This window comes from Pieris brassicae, chromosome 8, assembly GCF_905147105.1.
Source record: "Pieris brassicae chromosome 8, ilPieBrab1.1, whole genome shotgun sequence".
NCBI classification, from domain to species: domain Eukaryota; kingdom Metazoa; phylum Arthropoda; class Insecta; order Lepidoptera; family Pieridae; genus Pieris; species Pieris brassicae.
The window spans coordinates 3088276-3104811 of record NC_059672.1 but is presented as its reverse complement, the minus strand read 5'-3'; the positions used below and the strand labels follow the sequence as shown (position 1 = coordinate 3104811).

Here is a 16536-nt window from a genome sequence, read left to right as displayed (position 1 = left end):
ATGTAACATCTTTTTATACAGTTGATTGGAATGTTGGCCTATAGTGTATAATACCAGTCAAGAGATAAGGATAAAAATCTAAACATTATTGTTTCGATATTGGCAAACATAAAAAAAACATGAAATGTATTTTAAATGTTCGATATACTGTTTTTATCTGCTCGCAATTTGAACACTTGCGCTTGTCTACCTCATACTGGCGCAAGGGGCTGAGTCGAACACCTCTGTACTTTCAAAGGTAAATTGTCAGAATTTGTTAAGTCAACACACCTTACCTAATATGTAAAGTTCCCACGGACGTATATAAAGATATGATCTTAACGTCACCTCTATAGAAAGTGAAGTGAAGATGACACTTCTAATTAAAAGTACAAAATGGACATCACAATAACTCCTAACTGTCGTGGTACTGATATATCTTTGTATTGTGTATTTTGATGACCCTTTAGATTGGGTTTTAGTTATAGTTTATTTTATTTCAGATCGCATTTTGTTAATTGTATAGTTTTACTTGCAAATTCAATTATTGTTCTTGTAAACTTTACTCCTAGTATTTTTTCACCTTCCTGTAGTTCCTGGGAGAGGTCGCTTGATAGCAAGATGAACACCTGTTCCATCCTTAATAACTTATGTTACTAGTTTTTGTTTGTAATGCAACGAAGTTCATTGGCTATTTTCTTCAGAAAAAATATATGTATATGAGAAACTATTCTTATCTTACACGACTATACGATTAATTATATCTTTGATTACAGTTAAATATTAAACTTTGATCAATCGTTCAACTGTTTTTACATCGAGTGCTGTAAAGATAATTAAGATATCATCTCAAGTAATAAATGCGGAGAATATTTCAACTTATGTAAGTTCGCTGCAATGTTAGAATCGTGAAAACGTGAGCTATGGTTTCTAACAAAAAAGGTACCGTTGTATCTCGTTTTTGTAGTGAAAACAAGGAAGTAATTTGTTTTATTGCTATCATTAGACGAATTATTATTTCTTAGCGGACTTCATGTAACAGTCGATGAATTGATACCTTTTAGGTAAACTCTATGAAGTCAGTTGAGAGTGAAGTTCATTTGTTTTCTGTAGATCTTTCCAATATTTTAATTGTTGTTATCTAGCTATTCAGGGCGACGTTGAACCTAGCAATAACAATTCGGATCAGCCGAGTTATAAATCGTGATAACACGACTTTGTTGTTTTATGTGTAAACGATAATAATAGACATTTTAAATACGTAATATTTGAGACTACCCTATTTATAAAAACTAAACCACTAATTGCTCTCTTTTAAAATTGCTAATCTTGTGCTTAGGTTGTGGTGAAAAATGAATACTTTATTTAAAAATCAATTAGATTTGTTTCTTTCGTATGAATAAGTGGATTACTAACATTGCTTTTACTCGTCTCTAATCGTAATATTATCTATCAACTTAATGTGGCAGCCTCGCTGATAGACTGCTGAAGAGCCCTCGAAACATTATATAAATAATGTAATAGAATGCAGTTTATATTCGCTTAATATTTATGTGTAGTACTCGCATAAACTCAAGACAATATTTTCTGTTAGTAAATCTATTTCGTGGTCAGTATGAGACGGATCAATAATATTCTGAGAAATAAAATTAATGGTGTTTGCAAAGGGGGAGTATTTGGTACAAATACTTTGTCTTAATTACTTAATGGATCGAGTTATCTTCTCTTGCAATATGTAGACTAAAAAAACATCTCTGTATCTGATACATCAGTATCATCAACCTTAACACATAGTAATAGTTTTAACTAGGAACTGAAAGGGTTTAGAAGATACTGTTAACCGTATTTACAGACATTTTTGGTTTTATAGAGTAATATTCATGAAAATAACACCAATCTTCATATGCTTACAACTATATGTACGAAGGAATAATAATAAATATATATTTTACCGGAAATAAATTATTGTTGTGTTGACGGTATTTTATTATACAGTCCCTTTCGTGCTGTATCCGCTTTCTTTTGCTATTAGAATATTAATAGATGTATCTATTCCGGGTCAAAGAATGTCTCATATAAACATAGTATACAATCAATGTAAACATAACATTGTAGTATTACCTTACATTGCCATTTACAAAATGTACCAACACCAAGGATAAGTTAACTGTTAAAATATCCGAAGGTTTTCGGTTCGATGACAAAATATTTGCTTTTACTGATAAGGACTGAAATACATACTTGCAAATGTTCAAAATTTTCCGTAAGACAGTAGTAGATGCAGTAGCCACATGCACGGTATTACGGTATGTTCTTTCTAAGCACCATTTATCTCAAACAAAATTATTCCCAATTTATCCGTTTATTTGGTGTTAAACGGCTTTTTTAAAGACAATTAATAGATAGAGTCTAGAAACCTATAGATGCCTAAGGCGCACATACTTGAACAATATAAACTAATCATGTAAAAAGTATGAGTTAAACGTCGTATTGTGTTTAACTTGAAACGAGTAATATGTATGTATAGATTTTCCTGCGCGTGACCTTAGTGGTAATATATGCAAAACCTGTTTACGTCCATTCAACGTTTGAACCCCGTGACTTCCAGTAATAAATCGATCACACATAGTCTTGTTGACAAATTTTACCTTGTACTGTCTAGTAGACTGGTTTAATTATCAAAATATCTATATGTCTCAAGTAAAGAGTGATTGCGTGTGATTACGTTGTTATTATGTCAAAAATGTTTAAAATCTAATGCGTTATTACAACTATACTTGAGACTATTTTTTTTGTCAGTAAGTGTTTAACCTTCACTGTTTTCAATCTTTGTTCGAAATTTAAACATTTTTATTAACAAAACCGTTATTGATGGCCTCCATCCCAGGTGAAAGAAATTTTGTTACTATTGATATGTTCAATATACATATATAGTCTTTTAAAAACTAGTTCTTTTTTATTCAATTGACACTAGGTAATTATATTCCAATATGAGGTTTAGGAAAAACTTCAAACGTTAGTGATTCGAAAGAACAAATATAAGATTTATTGAGACAAGGTAGTGAGTCATTACTTTACCCTAATGAAAAGTGTACCAGGCAACACCATGCACATTCTCACCCTCTAAAACCGCAGCTCCCTTAACACGGTATGAAAATGTATATATTATATCTTATTTAACATTAAAAAAAAGCTTTTAGTGAATTTACGGATACATATTGTATATATAAGGTAACACGCTATTATATAATACCATATATAACACCAGTGTTGCCAACATTATAATATATTTATGCTCTCAATTAAACAAGTAACAATTGTTAAGTGTAAAACTCCTATAATGGGGCATGCACCAACGTAGTATGATAAAATCTTGCAAATTATTAACTTCATTATAAAGAGTTAATGTCAAGTTAAGTTAAATTACAAATCAACATTAATTATATTTAGATAACCATAAATAATTTCCGTGACAACAGACCAAATACGGTCAAAATAAACAACTGTAAAGATATCGTATCTTTGATTACAAACGTTAGTCACGAAAGTACAGTTATGTAATTGATCTTTAATCTATTTTTTACAGTGAAGCTATCTATCTCATGACACGATGACACTTAAGATAACACGCTTAATAGTTTATCAATACTGTACAAATTATGGTTTACTAGTTATAATTTGGTGTGGATTTGCGTAATCTTGATGCCTGTAATAATAAGCTATCTAAAACATATATTATAGATTACTATCAGAGGTTTGAAACCAAGGGTTGTATGCCATAAGTATGCCATTAAATACACAAGTACTAGTGACCAATACTTAATAGTCCTTTACTGCGAATCTAATGGAAATATATTATATGGGGTATATATTAAAATAGTCTTCAAAAACTTAATACCTAGGTAATACTGAAAATGTTTAGAAAATGAAATACGGCTTCATGTAGAAAGTTGCAAATACTTTTATTAATTTTCGAAGTAATCTCCGTTCCTCTCTACACATCGTCGCATTCGATGGAACCACTGAGAAAAGCAGTGGGCCCATGCTTCCTTAGGGTTCTCTTCAGGGCTCGTAAAGTGAATACCTCGAATTTTATCTTTAGTTCTTGGGTATAAATGAAAGTAACAGGGCACCAGGTCAGGACTGTATGGCGGATGACTAATTTTCTCGACACCTGCCATAGTCAAATATTCACCAGTACATGCGAAGGTGTTTCTGTTCGCGGGTAAAGTATGGGGAATCCATCTGGTACAAAGCTTCCTGACGCCTAAATGTTCGTGTAATATTTTTTGAACTTGACTCATACCAAGGCTTGCCCGTATCTGCTGATAGGTCACTCTCTTATCATGCGTCGCACAGCATTGATGTTATCTTCAGTATTTGCTGTTAAAGAACGTCCCTCACGCGGATATTCATTGAGATTGCTACGTCCACGCCTAAACTGATCAAACCAATTGTAAATAATCGCACGAGATAGGGCTTCATTAAGAAATGCTAATCGCAGCCTATCATAGCTTTGTTGTTGAGTAAGCCCACAACGAAAGTCATAATAAATCATTGACCGAAAATGTTCATTTTCACGTGTAACAAGAGTTTTAGATTTGCCACCAATTCACAAAATTAAATGACAAATGAATATACTACATTAGGTTACCAAAGAGTTCTAAAGTTTAAATTGATTTTTTTTTTATTAGCAATGTTTCAAACTGGCCTGTTCTAAACATTTTTAGTGTTAGCCACGTATTTTAAAGAAGTTTATTTCTCATTACAAAAATATATTTTTTTACATGACAAAATTAATTCTATATCCCAACGAGATACACGTCGCCATCAGTCGTCTTAAATTTAGTCGACTAGGCTCAATCTGGAATGCATCTTTAATGCCCTTTTGGCTAAACACGCTAATATTACGAATTTTAGATTTAAAACATATCTGTAAATAAAGCAGCGCTTGTAAAAAAATCTAGTATTTTGATACCATATATAATCGTATATAAACAATCTAGTGACGTCTCCTAACATAACAGTCTACATTCTTTGGATGCATTTCCATATCGGAATTTCAGCCATTATGGGCCATAATACATTTCTTGTTATAAAACTCATATGGCTATAAAATGTAACATTACGTTTGTTTTAACGTTCTTGGAATGTTGTTCATTTGTTTTTTTATGGCATAAACAAGAGACGTTTAGCTTTAAGACACATCATCATCAGCCTTTATATTATTAAGATTTCAAGTCAAGTACAACTTAGCACTAAGAAAAACCCTTGAATGTTAAAAACTTAGCAGATTTGAGTATATCAGATCAATAATCGGTTGTTGCTTGTACCACTGGGATTACAAAAGTACGAACGAAACTTAAGAATATAAAACACTTATTTTCAAACAATGATAAATGACCTTTCGCGTCCCCTACATATAAACAAAGAACGTTAAAACGGAGTCGTCATACAGTTATTTCTACCAAAGCTGGGAACGAGTTATTGAAAAACGATGTTGACAAGTCCTTTAGTGTACATTATATGATACGTTTAGTCTGCCTGACCTCTTATGAAACGTCTAGTTGCACGGTTCCAAAAAGTGGGTCTCATGGAGAAGAACCGGCAAGAAACTCCATGGACACTCTTTTCAACAATGGTTTAGCTTACAAAGACTCGGTTACAATAGTAATAATAGTAATAATCTGAGAAGTTTATATAATGCAAGGTATACAGAGATTCTATACAATGCAAAAGAAAATTGAGTTTTTACTATTAGTGTAAAATGAGATACACACACTTGCACAGCGCAAGTTGCCAGGGAAGCCGCACATGCAGAGATATAGTCAACATAGTCTTGGATTTTATAATACGCTTTTTTAATTAGGATTCCTTTGATGACGTTTTTGAACTTTTTAGTCGTAAGATCAGTTACACACTTCGGTAGCCTGTTGTAGAATCTGACACAATTCCCAAGAAACGATTTATTCGATTTTGTTATAAAATAGAGATTATTTTGGGACTACTATTTTATGCTTATTCCTGGTATTTATAGAATGAATAACACTTTTGACAGTGAATTGATGCAATTTTTTACGAACAAACATGATATTCTCTAGAATGTAAAGGGAAGGCAACGTGAGTATATTAATTTCTTTAAATAATTCTCTCAGAGCCTCGCGGGGGCCAAGATTGTAAATTGCACGAATTGCCCTTTTCTGGAGAATTCACAGGTTCCTTATTAAAGTAAAAAATCATAATTGAATGTTCATTTAACATTTATTTTTATTCAGCGTACCTTTGTTAATGTTTAAAATATCTGACGTATTCTAGAGATTACAAAGAGCAGTATCTTTTAGTATTAAGTCCCGTCTATTGAAAAATATGCTCACTTGTTTTCTAAATTAGTTTCAGAATTTAAAATATTGACATTTCGTGTGCCATTTAAACCTGTTGCAATTTAGCTTCAAGGCACGCGCGACTTATGTACTATGCATGAGATGTAAGGTTATTGGGAGTGGCAAATATATTCACAGATATACGGATAAACGTGTTTGTGAATCGTTAATGAGACGGCCAGTAGGTTACGGGAGCGTATTTTACATTAAGACTTTGTGTGCGAAACAGTGCTCCTAGTCGAACACCTGAAAAACATTTGCTACGGTTAACTGTTATGGTAGCAAACGCGATATGACTACCATTTAGTGCACAGTTCTGTTTGCCACCATTATATGATAGTACTGTGTTGCCATAGCTATATTTTTGTGCCTTCTAAGTATGCCATATAAAACTTAATACATTCTGTTACAGTTAATACAAATAAAAAATCTTCTTATTCAATACTTCGAATATGTATCGTCTTATTTATCGCGATAATTATTTGTTTACTTATAAAATCGAGTGTCGAACTATAAAATGGTAGTTTTACCTTGAGACTCTATTGTTAGTCTCATCATTAGGTCAGTTTTTGAACGTAGCCCTTCTGCATTCTCCTCCAACTCGAGGGGCCTGGCGCCTTCTGCTTCTATTGAAGCCACAAGCTTTGTGATCGATCCATCTTCTCGAAGGCTACTCTTGGTCCATTCAAGAAGCCTTCGGTCGGATCTACTTTTTATTATCGGTTTGTTTTTAATTCGCCTTTATTTTGGTAACACCAATGTAACTTAGTTGCAACACATTAGACATTCTTTAAACGTACAACATTTTGACTGTATAAAATTAGATGACAATGCACCATTTTTTGCTGTAAAGCAAAAACACAGTTTGTATTCATCTTGGCGAAGTCATATCACTTGACAGTTTGGTCATGCGTCCTGTTTTTATCACCTTAGAACTTTGTGGATATTGTCAGGTGAATAAATGTGATAATGGCTCTTAACAATATTATATTACATAATTTTAAATTTCTCCCGATGTTTCGCGTGTTTTACAGCGTGCGTGGTCACGGTGTAAAATAATTATAAGTTTATACTATATACATAGCTTCGATCCGGTAAAAAAGTGTTTTTCTTTAAATGTGTAAAAGCTATGTTAACAAAAGACAATATTATATTACGAAAATCTCATTGACATACTTAATATTTGTGTAATATATAGAGTCGACACATGTAAATAAAACATTATTTACACAACTCTGTGTGGTTTTTACATAAGTACAAATTTGACAATTTATGTTTATACTTTCATCGAATGATAACTCCCGTAAATCGAAGATAATATTAAAATTCCACAATTGTTGACATGTGCGATGTGTGGGCAGGCGTCAACAAAACATTTGTGACATTCAATTACACAATATCTACCTTAAGTTCCGCTCTCCTACGCTTTACTGCTTTGGTACAATTTATGTTTATTATACTTTTGTTTCGAGTATTTGGGAGGTATAATTGTAATAAAACGCATTTGACACAACTTATTTTGGTAAACTAAGTGAAAACATGGGGCTTTTGAGATTTCCAATTCTTCTCTTCGTTACTGGAAGTTGGCCATCGTGAAGCGTGTCTTGTCCTGTGCAACAACTCTTTTGCAATATCTGTCGACTCCCTAACAAAGCCGTTATATTTTCCTTCTACCAACACGCCGTTAACCATTGTAAAATCACTGGATTATAATTAATAGTTAGTAGTCCATATTATTACTATATTTTTATAAACCGCACTGAACTTACGATATTGTGTCATAAGCGTTACGTATACATTATGAATTAATTAAACGCCCATTCCGTACACTCCAAGGTCAAAAGACCGGTTTCGTTAATTGTTCATTGAGGTATTTTATACCTATTAAGAATTAAGCCCTAAAAAAGGCTTGTTTACGAAATTTTGTGTAATCTTATATGTCAGTTGTTAGTAGCTGTCAGTTGTTGAACCAGTGGCGCTTTTAGGTCTAGGCCTCAGATAACTAACTCTCAGTGTCCGCCACACGTCGTCGACTATTTTGGTTTAAGGTATGCTGGTTTCCTTCGATGTTTCCCTTCGCCAAATTAGCTAGTATTCAATGAGCAATTTTAAAGACCAACGAAGCTTATACTTGCGATAGTACAACTTAGTTACTTACTCCTTGACTAACGCTCAAATGTTCAATCGATATAGATACCGGCAAACTTCTTAAGCATTAAAGGAGGTGGAGGGAGTGGGGGAAACTTTGCACATCGTACACAGCGCGGGACACAACCGTCAACTGATTTACCGTCGATCTACACGTCACTCTCGCTCCTCTCAATGATACCTAAAAATCGCTTCTGTGCAGGCAAGGATATTTGTTCAAGATGTTTCCCGGTATCTGTATCACATGGTAAAACATTAACTTAACTGATAAAGCAGACAATAGTAGTTTTACCAAATAAGTTTAAAGTCTTAATACGTATTTACGGGAAAATTTCTATGTAAAATTTTGAAGCTCATACAATTATTTTATTTGTTCGTTAGCGTGTGTTAACTTTGTCTTATTGGTAAAAAAATATGTAGTAATATGATTGTTTTAGTCGAAACAATTGTACCTCCTCGTTCATAGAAACTATTATGAATGTGTCAAGTGTGTCAATGTCTATGTTAAGTATTAAAAGGAGTGGCAGTGTCTTAATTGCCAGTTCTTCTCGCCTACGATTTGACAACTGCTAGTAAATGTAAATTTAGTATATAAGTTCTAGGTCGGCTTGAATTACTTTTGATTTGATTACGTAACCTTAAACGGTGTAATGAGACTGTTTATAAATAAAGAACTTTTTATTTTGATGACTGCATTAATTTCTCATTCGGAGAATAAAACATTGCAATATAAAATCAAAAACATTAACAGTTACACACAACTTGGTTAGATAAACAAATAAAATACGTATTGTGACATATTACAAGAACTGGAGACGCAAAAGTAAACACGATGTGAAGTGTAAACTGTGTAAGAAGGACAAACGTTAGATTATGGTGCAACTACTCTAATGTCAACGATGGAATTATTTTGGTCTTATATATTAAATAATTGTTATAAACACGTAGTTTCTGGTGTATGTAAATTTTATTTATTATAGAGATTTTTTCAGACTGTTATAATAATTGATATGTATGTGATAATCACTTCAAATTATAGAGATTAGGAAATGATTTCCATTGATGTTAGTGAGCAAGATAACATTCCTTCAACTTGAAATTCGTGTATCGTTCCGCAAATGAGCGTTTTCTAAGGCAGTTTTTGCCGCGCACCACTATGTGGAACCAGCTGCCCACTGAAGTATTTCCGAACCAATTCGATTTAGGGTCCTTCAAGAAAAGAGCGTACTAAATCTTGAAAGCCCCGCAAAGCACTTGTGAGCCTTTTGGCAATGTCCAACGTCCGTTTGCCTCCCATTACAAAAAAACAAAATTGAATTGAAATTTTCAATGACGGTCAGTCTCTGGACTGGATGCGTTATTAGATACAGAGACCATTGGTGCACAGCAGAGGGTTCCAACTTATGATATTGGGGATGAGAATCGCACTCGGAAGCCACTAGATTACTGGTCTACCTGGAAGGTACCATTGCCAAAAATGTTCCAAATAATAACAATATTTTAATATCTGTTAATTTCTGAAATTGAACAGTGATGTTCTGTTCTGTCTGAATAAATGTTCGACCATGTCTACAAAAAGTATACGTTTTAAATAAGTCAAATCATTCGAAGTTGTAGTAATTATTGTCTAGCAAGCTTTCGAATTTTTTACTTTGCATTTAGAGTCATAGGTCAAATTATGTGGTTTATTATTAGAAAGGAATTATGTAATTGAAGGCTTAAGTGCTCTACATTTTCTGCTATTATAAGTCACGATTTATGAAAATGCCACGAAGTCATATTTCATTTACACGCAGGTTATGGTAGGGTTACTTATTTTACTTGTGGTTAATAATAGAGAACGCGGCTTTGGGCGTGTACTCTTAACGCAAAAAAGCCTAGGAGACAGCGACGCCATTACGTGACCAGAGTGACCGTCGCACCGGATTCGGTAACTTGGAAGTTAAGATCATAATAGCAAACGCTCTTGACGGGGTTTAAGGGAAACTGTAGTCGAGCCCATCGTCCATAGCGAGCAGATGACTTGGGTTTATTAGGTAGAGATCCATTGCACCTCACGAACCGACCCCCACACCCCGCAGCACTTAAACGAGTTGCCCCGGCGCGGGGATCTGTAAATTGTTTCCCTAAAATTAAAATAAAGAGTTAACATGAAATGAGGGGAATGAATAAGGGATACTTGGGTAAAATTAAATTAACTTAAACGTAAAATTTAGTCTGCCCCATTGAGGATGTAATTGAATTCTAAGAACAATAGAATTGCAACATATGAACCAACTTTTCAACCTAGGAGTTTAGTAAAATCAGTTCTTTCAACTATCAGTTTATATCAATAGCTATAAAAACTCCGACTAAGGAATAACTTTTTTCGTAACAACCCTATAGGTTCACCTACAAATATTTAAATTGACCTCGAGTCGTGACCTAGTGGATGAGAGCCTGCATTGAGTGCCGCCTCGCTAATTAATATAAAGAGTGAGATGAAAAAAACCGGGTTTTGTTTTCATAAGTAAATATACTGTTTTTGTATTTTTATGGAAATCTTTCGGAATTGACAGTTTTGACATTATAACAAAATAAGTTTTGAAAGTAACACGTATGAAATCATCTAGATATAAAAAATATGTATTTTTAACATCTTGTCTAGGCCAGTGTATATTTCGTTTTACTAATTTAATCATCACTTCCAGGCAAGCGGCATCATGAACAGCAAAACTCCATAAAGTCTTCACGATCAGGATCTCCAGAACTCACCGATGGACCCAGCAGTGTCGAATCTTTCCGGCCAATCCAACGCACGCCAACACCCAATAGACTTGGGCCTCCGCCCTCCCCACCCGTGCCCACAAAACCTGTGGCCCCCGCTGCCCCAGAGCCGTCAGGGCCTCTTATGCCATGTCCCATATGCGGAAGGACATTTGTGCCCCAGTCGCTATCAAAACACGTAAAGATCTGCGAGAAAATGACCGTCAAGAAAAGGAAAACCTTCGACTCGTCAAGGCAGAGGCGCGAAGGTAGTGTGACAGTGTGGCCAATTAGTTATGAGAACTGCTTAGCATACATATTTATTTAAGTTAAAAGCTATCATTTCTGAACATGATAATTGTGGTAAACAACTTTATATTTTACTAGAAACTTTATATAGCTTTTCCTTTTGTATTTACGATAGCATAGCATTTTTGTGATTGGAAGGCTAAAGGCTGCATTGGGTATCTAGAATCATCAGTGTATATAAATCACACTAGTAGACAGACTTTCCCAAATTGTATTTAGGCTGAGATGGCTTAGAATAGTTTACATGTAACTGTTACAGCTGTATTTGGCAGTCCTAACGTATTTGCGATACACGTGGTGCTGTATAAATATTTATTTAGTGCAACGGGAACTATATTCTAATTGACGGCGCGAATAGCTATTATCTTGAATTTTCTTGTACGTGGAAATCGAAAGTAAACGTCAAGGCCACCTCGAAATGGAGCTAAGAATGTCCGCTAAAGTCTATAAAAGTAAAGTACCAACGCCTTTTACACGATTGTAACCTGTTGCCAATTTCATTCTTATGTCTATGTCTTAAGGTCGACAATTCTGTAACTTGGCTACCATTCAACGCCTACACCAATAACCCATCCGATACATAAAATATTAGCATAATGATTTAATAAATGCATGTTTATTCTGTGGAGGTTTGCACGGTGTGTACACGAGTTATTAGCGTATCGAACACTGGCATGCTCACAAGTTACCAACATTCCAGGCACGGACCTAGAACAATACTTGCCAAAGAATTTCGGTCTTCCAGAAAACAGCCCATTCCTTGAGAAGAGCCCGCCGAACACTGCTAAAGCCACGCCCAAACCCAAGCCGCAGTGTGTTCGCACTGCAATCATGAAGGTAACGTTATAGTTTATATTTTTAACTCGAGGATTTATTTCATATTTAACGTAATAATTTGAAAAATAAACCACTTAAAATTTCATCATGCTCATCATATTTGGTATTTATATTGTTACGAAGACGGGTCGACTGCAATGTTTCTAGATTTTTCCACTACTTAGTGAACTTTTCAGCAGGCTGAAATATGATTTCTGACCGTTTCAGGAGAGGGTCAATCACATATTAGAAAATTGTAATTTCCATAATGTTACCCTAGTTTTCAGGAAGCTGAAACCGTTTTTCAGTCGGTTTCAGAACATGTGTAGTAGAGTGGTGCAGTTTTCAGGCGTCTTCAGGCCTAGTTATACCCCTTTGATGAAGGAATATTCTAGACCGAACTTTCTAGGTGTGAGACAAGGACGAAATGATACGAGAGAGAGAGAGAAGATCAGACCTTTCTCGAAACTAGACTGAGCACTCTAGAACGCCGTACGACAAGGACGGAGCAACGTGCGAAAGAGACAAAAGTGCGGACGTTCTAGAATTGTGCAATCGCTAGTCAGTAGCAAGCCCGCCTAGAGAGTTCTCGAATATTGTTTAGAATTATTCCCAGGGATATATAAGCGAGCCGAAACGCGACAAGATAACAAGAGAGAAACACCGAAGCGATAAAGTGCGAATAAAGTGAATACAAGTGATAAAATACTGTGTGAAGTGTGCATAAGTGAAGTAATAAGTGATTGTTTTTGTGTGCTATAAGTGCATTTCTGCAATTAATTTGTGCTGATTGATTTTTCAAGAAATAAACCCTTGAAGAAATCTACGACATTTTCTATCCGATCCGATCTATATAATAACAATATATATATATATATTTATTACAAGAGACAAACGGACTGGAGGCTCACCTGCTGTTAATACAATGTGAAAGCACACTCACACACATTGCCAGGGCTCGCGTATGCGTTGCCGGTCTTTTAATAATTCGTACGTGGTTATAAGGAAGGTAATAAAGGACCCTAAGTCGAATTGGTTCGGAAATATTTCAGTGAGTCATCATATCATCTATCTAGCAATATTTCGACTATATAGATGCATTTTTCATAAAAAAATTACAGACAACTGAATTTTGGCTAAAATGAAAGAAACTGGTTAATTCTGTAAGTTTGAAAATTTATCTGAATTACTAACGCTTCTTTTGGATATATTGTATTCAAGAAAGTTGCGTGTGCGTTAAGATATTTTTTTTTTTAAATATTTAATAAACTTTTCAGCCTACTGCCGATCTACAAAAGTGTCCTCATTGCGGACGCGCCTTCGGTGTGAGGGCGTTCGAGAGACACGTCGAGTGGTGCGCGGACAAAGCGAAGATTTTACCAGCTGCTTCCGCGCAAGCGCCGCCGCACATCACCGATGCCAAACAAAGGCTCAATGCGCGTACGCAGTACAAAGCACCGCCAGTTAGAACGCGACGGTAAGAGTTATTCTGAACTGACAAACTAAAAATGTTGAGAATTTAACTCACCGCGTAAATCCCCAAACATAATTTGGAAATGTTTTGTTTCAGATCATCTCAAACTCGCGAGAAGTCATCAAGATCGGCGTCAGTAGAATCTAGTCGAGGTGTGTCACCACCTAGAGAGTTTGGCGACTACAAACATCCACAATCTAGGGCTTCAGGTAACCTATAAGTATAAGATTTGGATTAAAATTTGAATACTTCTATGATAATATAATATAAATGAGTTATTAAAAGGCCAGTAACGCACTCGCGGGCCATGGAGTGCCAATGAGCGGCCATTAACATCAAGCGAGTCTCGTGCCCGTTTGCCCCCTGTTCTATAAAAAAAAGTTAGTTTTACATAAATTGTATTTAATAAAATTAAGTTTATTTCACATCCATAATAGAGAATCAAATTTATATTGCACATAAACAGTAATGTTTTTAAAACAAATTAAGGTAGCGACTATACTGAATGAAGGGACTACAAAAGAATCTCAAAATATTAAGTAAAAAATCTTATAGTATTGATTTAAAGTTGTTTGTCGTGCATTGTATTTCGTTAATTGCATTTCATGAAATCCTCACTACACCAGTTTTGAATTATTTTAATTAATATAATGGAATTTCAGAGTCCGGATCTAGCAATGATTATCACGAGGAGAGCTCCCCGCATATTCCAGTTATTAGAAACTCGCGTAGCTCTCAAAATAAATCGTCTGGAGATGCGAATATTAAAGCGAGGCAAGCCCGGCTGGCCAGGGATTTAAGCAGCACTAGGTATCTATTAATACTTCTCGAAAACCTTTAGCAAATAAGGGGAAAGGAAGATAGAAGTTTTTTGTATTTTGTTTTGAATATTAGTAATAGTATTCCTATCTCCTTCTTTGTTAAATTGATTTCAAGTTCTCAAACTTCCTTTCCCCTTCCTTAGAAATAATGAAGAACCTATCCCTCTACAATCCAAAACTGACCCAATAAATAAGCAGAATGACCAAAAGAAACCCAGGTTAAATGTTAGGAAAAAGAGACAGTTGAAAAAGCTGGAAGAAATCGCTGAAAAACATAAAGAAAGGAGTGAAAAAATAATAGCCGACCAGAAAAGTATTAAAGAAAAAATCGCAGCATCAAAAATTCCAATTCGAAATCAACATAAAACACAGATTACAAATTGTGACGATGTATTAAAACAGGAGTTAAACATTGAGGAAGAGAAAGTTTCCGTCGCGAAATTAAAACCGAAATCAAATGATTCGAAGAAGAAATCGATTTCTTCAAAGTCAAGCAGACAAAAAGATAACAATTTAAGAAAAGAACCGGTGAAAAAGTTGAAAGAGAGTACCATGAGCTTAGACAGTCTTGAAGATTGTCCACCGAAATCTGATAGGGAACAAACGAGTCAATCAATCGGTATTAATACGGAACTTCTTTGTCCATGCGTGCCTTGCGTTATCCATGACACATCATCACATAAAACAAAATCTAAGAAAAGAAGCTCCTCTACGACAAATAAAACGCTAGTTGATAAAACAGATGAACTTTTAGAAAATACTATAACGGTGCCCTCCCCAAGTGTCGAATTATTGTTTAAAAATCTTACCATGGTTAGTTCTTGTGACATAAGTACAGATTTGCGAGAACAGAATGATCATGATGACATTGCACATAATCTATCGGAAAATTCCATTCCAAACTATCCAACCGAAACTAAAGAATTGTGTAAAAATCCGGCTTATGAAGTTAATGTTCAAGAAAAACATGACATAGAATATGAAGTAGATTCTATAACAGAATGTGATAACGTTAATGAGCCAACTCAGATGGAAAATTACGACCTCTCAGGTGAAATATTTGAAGAGAACTACGAACGGGATCTTAGTGAAGACAGCTTTGAATGTGATAATAAAAAAGAAACTGAAATTAAAGAAGAAGAAAATGAAAGTAATTTAATAAGCCGCCATGGCAGCGGTGACACATATACCAAATTCATGGATAATCCAGACGATTTGGAAGAGTTTCTAACATTAACTGACAACATGATGACGTGTGAAACGAAATGTCAAGAAGACCTTTCAAAAGACATAGAAGATCTCCACACACCGAAAACAAATTCCATCGAATCTATATGTTTGAAGAATAATGATAATAATCCCATCAAACATAATTTCTCGGAGTCATTTGAAGAATTAAAAAATAATTTCAAAGATTTATTACAAGGAGCACAAGAGTTCCCGTCGAGTAATTCAGAAGAGACCAAGAAAGTCTCAGATCTCGAACACATAACAGTGTATGAATTAAAGTTTTACGAACATGAAGAAAGTACAAAACACGTTCCGATGGAACCGGATAAAAAAATCAAACTCCCCTCGATCGCCGAGAACAATAAAGGGTCTCAAAAAGGTAAAAATAACATTGCAAGCATCTATAAGGATAATCGAAAAGTCAAAATGCAGAAACGTACAGATAAAGATTATCAAACCTATATTATCAAAGAACGCCGAGAAGAAAGCAGCGATGAAGCACCACCACTAAAGCTACCCAGAATTGAATTGAAAAGGTTCCAAGTATCCTATATAGCCTTTTTGTATTAGAATTACTACAAAATTTGGATTAATCGCCATCATCAAATACATTAAACAACCATCCTAAAAAGTT

The 16536-nt window shown here is 34.7% G+C and overlaps 1 protein-coding gene across 5 annotated transcripts in view; it reads left to right on the top strand.

Annotated features, from left to right (window-relative positions):
* The window catches only part of LOC123712926 (uncharacterized protein MAL13P1.304-like), a 35477-nt gene that overhangs the window by 15164 nt on the left and 3777 nt on the right, over positions 1 to 16536 (top strand). For 4 of the 5 annotated variants that reach the window (XM_045666310.1, XM_045666312.1, XM_045666308.1 and 1 more), the window contains exons 2-6: positions 11198 to 11521; positions 12262 to 12398; positions 13655 to 13854; positions 13948 to 14060; positions 14514 to 14661. In XM_045666310.1, coding sequence (XP_045522266.1) covers positions 11198 to 11521; positions 12262 to 12398; positions 13655 to 13854; positions 13948 to 14060; positions 14514 to 14661 — 922 coding nt within the window. Of the gene's footprint in view, positions 1 to 11197; positions 11522 to 12261; positions 12399 to 13654; positions 13855 to 13947; positions 14061 to 14513; positions 14662 to 14815; positions 16282 to 16536 lie in introns of all 5 variants that reach the window. The other variant, XM_045666311.1, reaches the window with a different exon arrangement.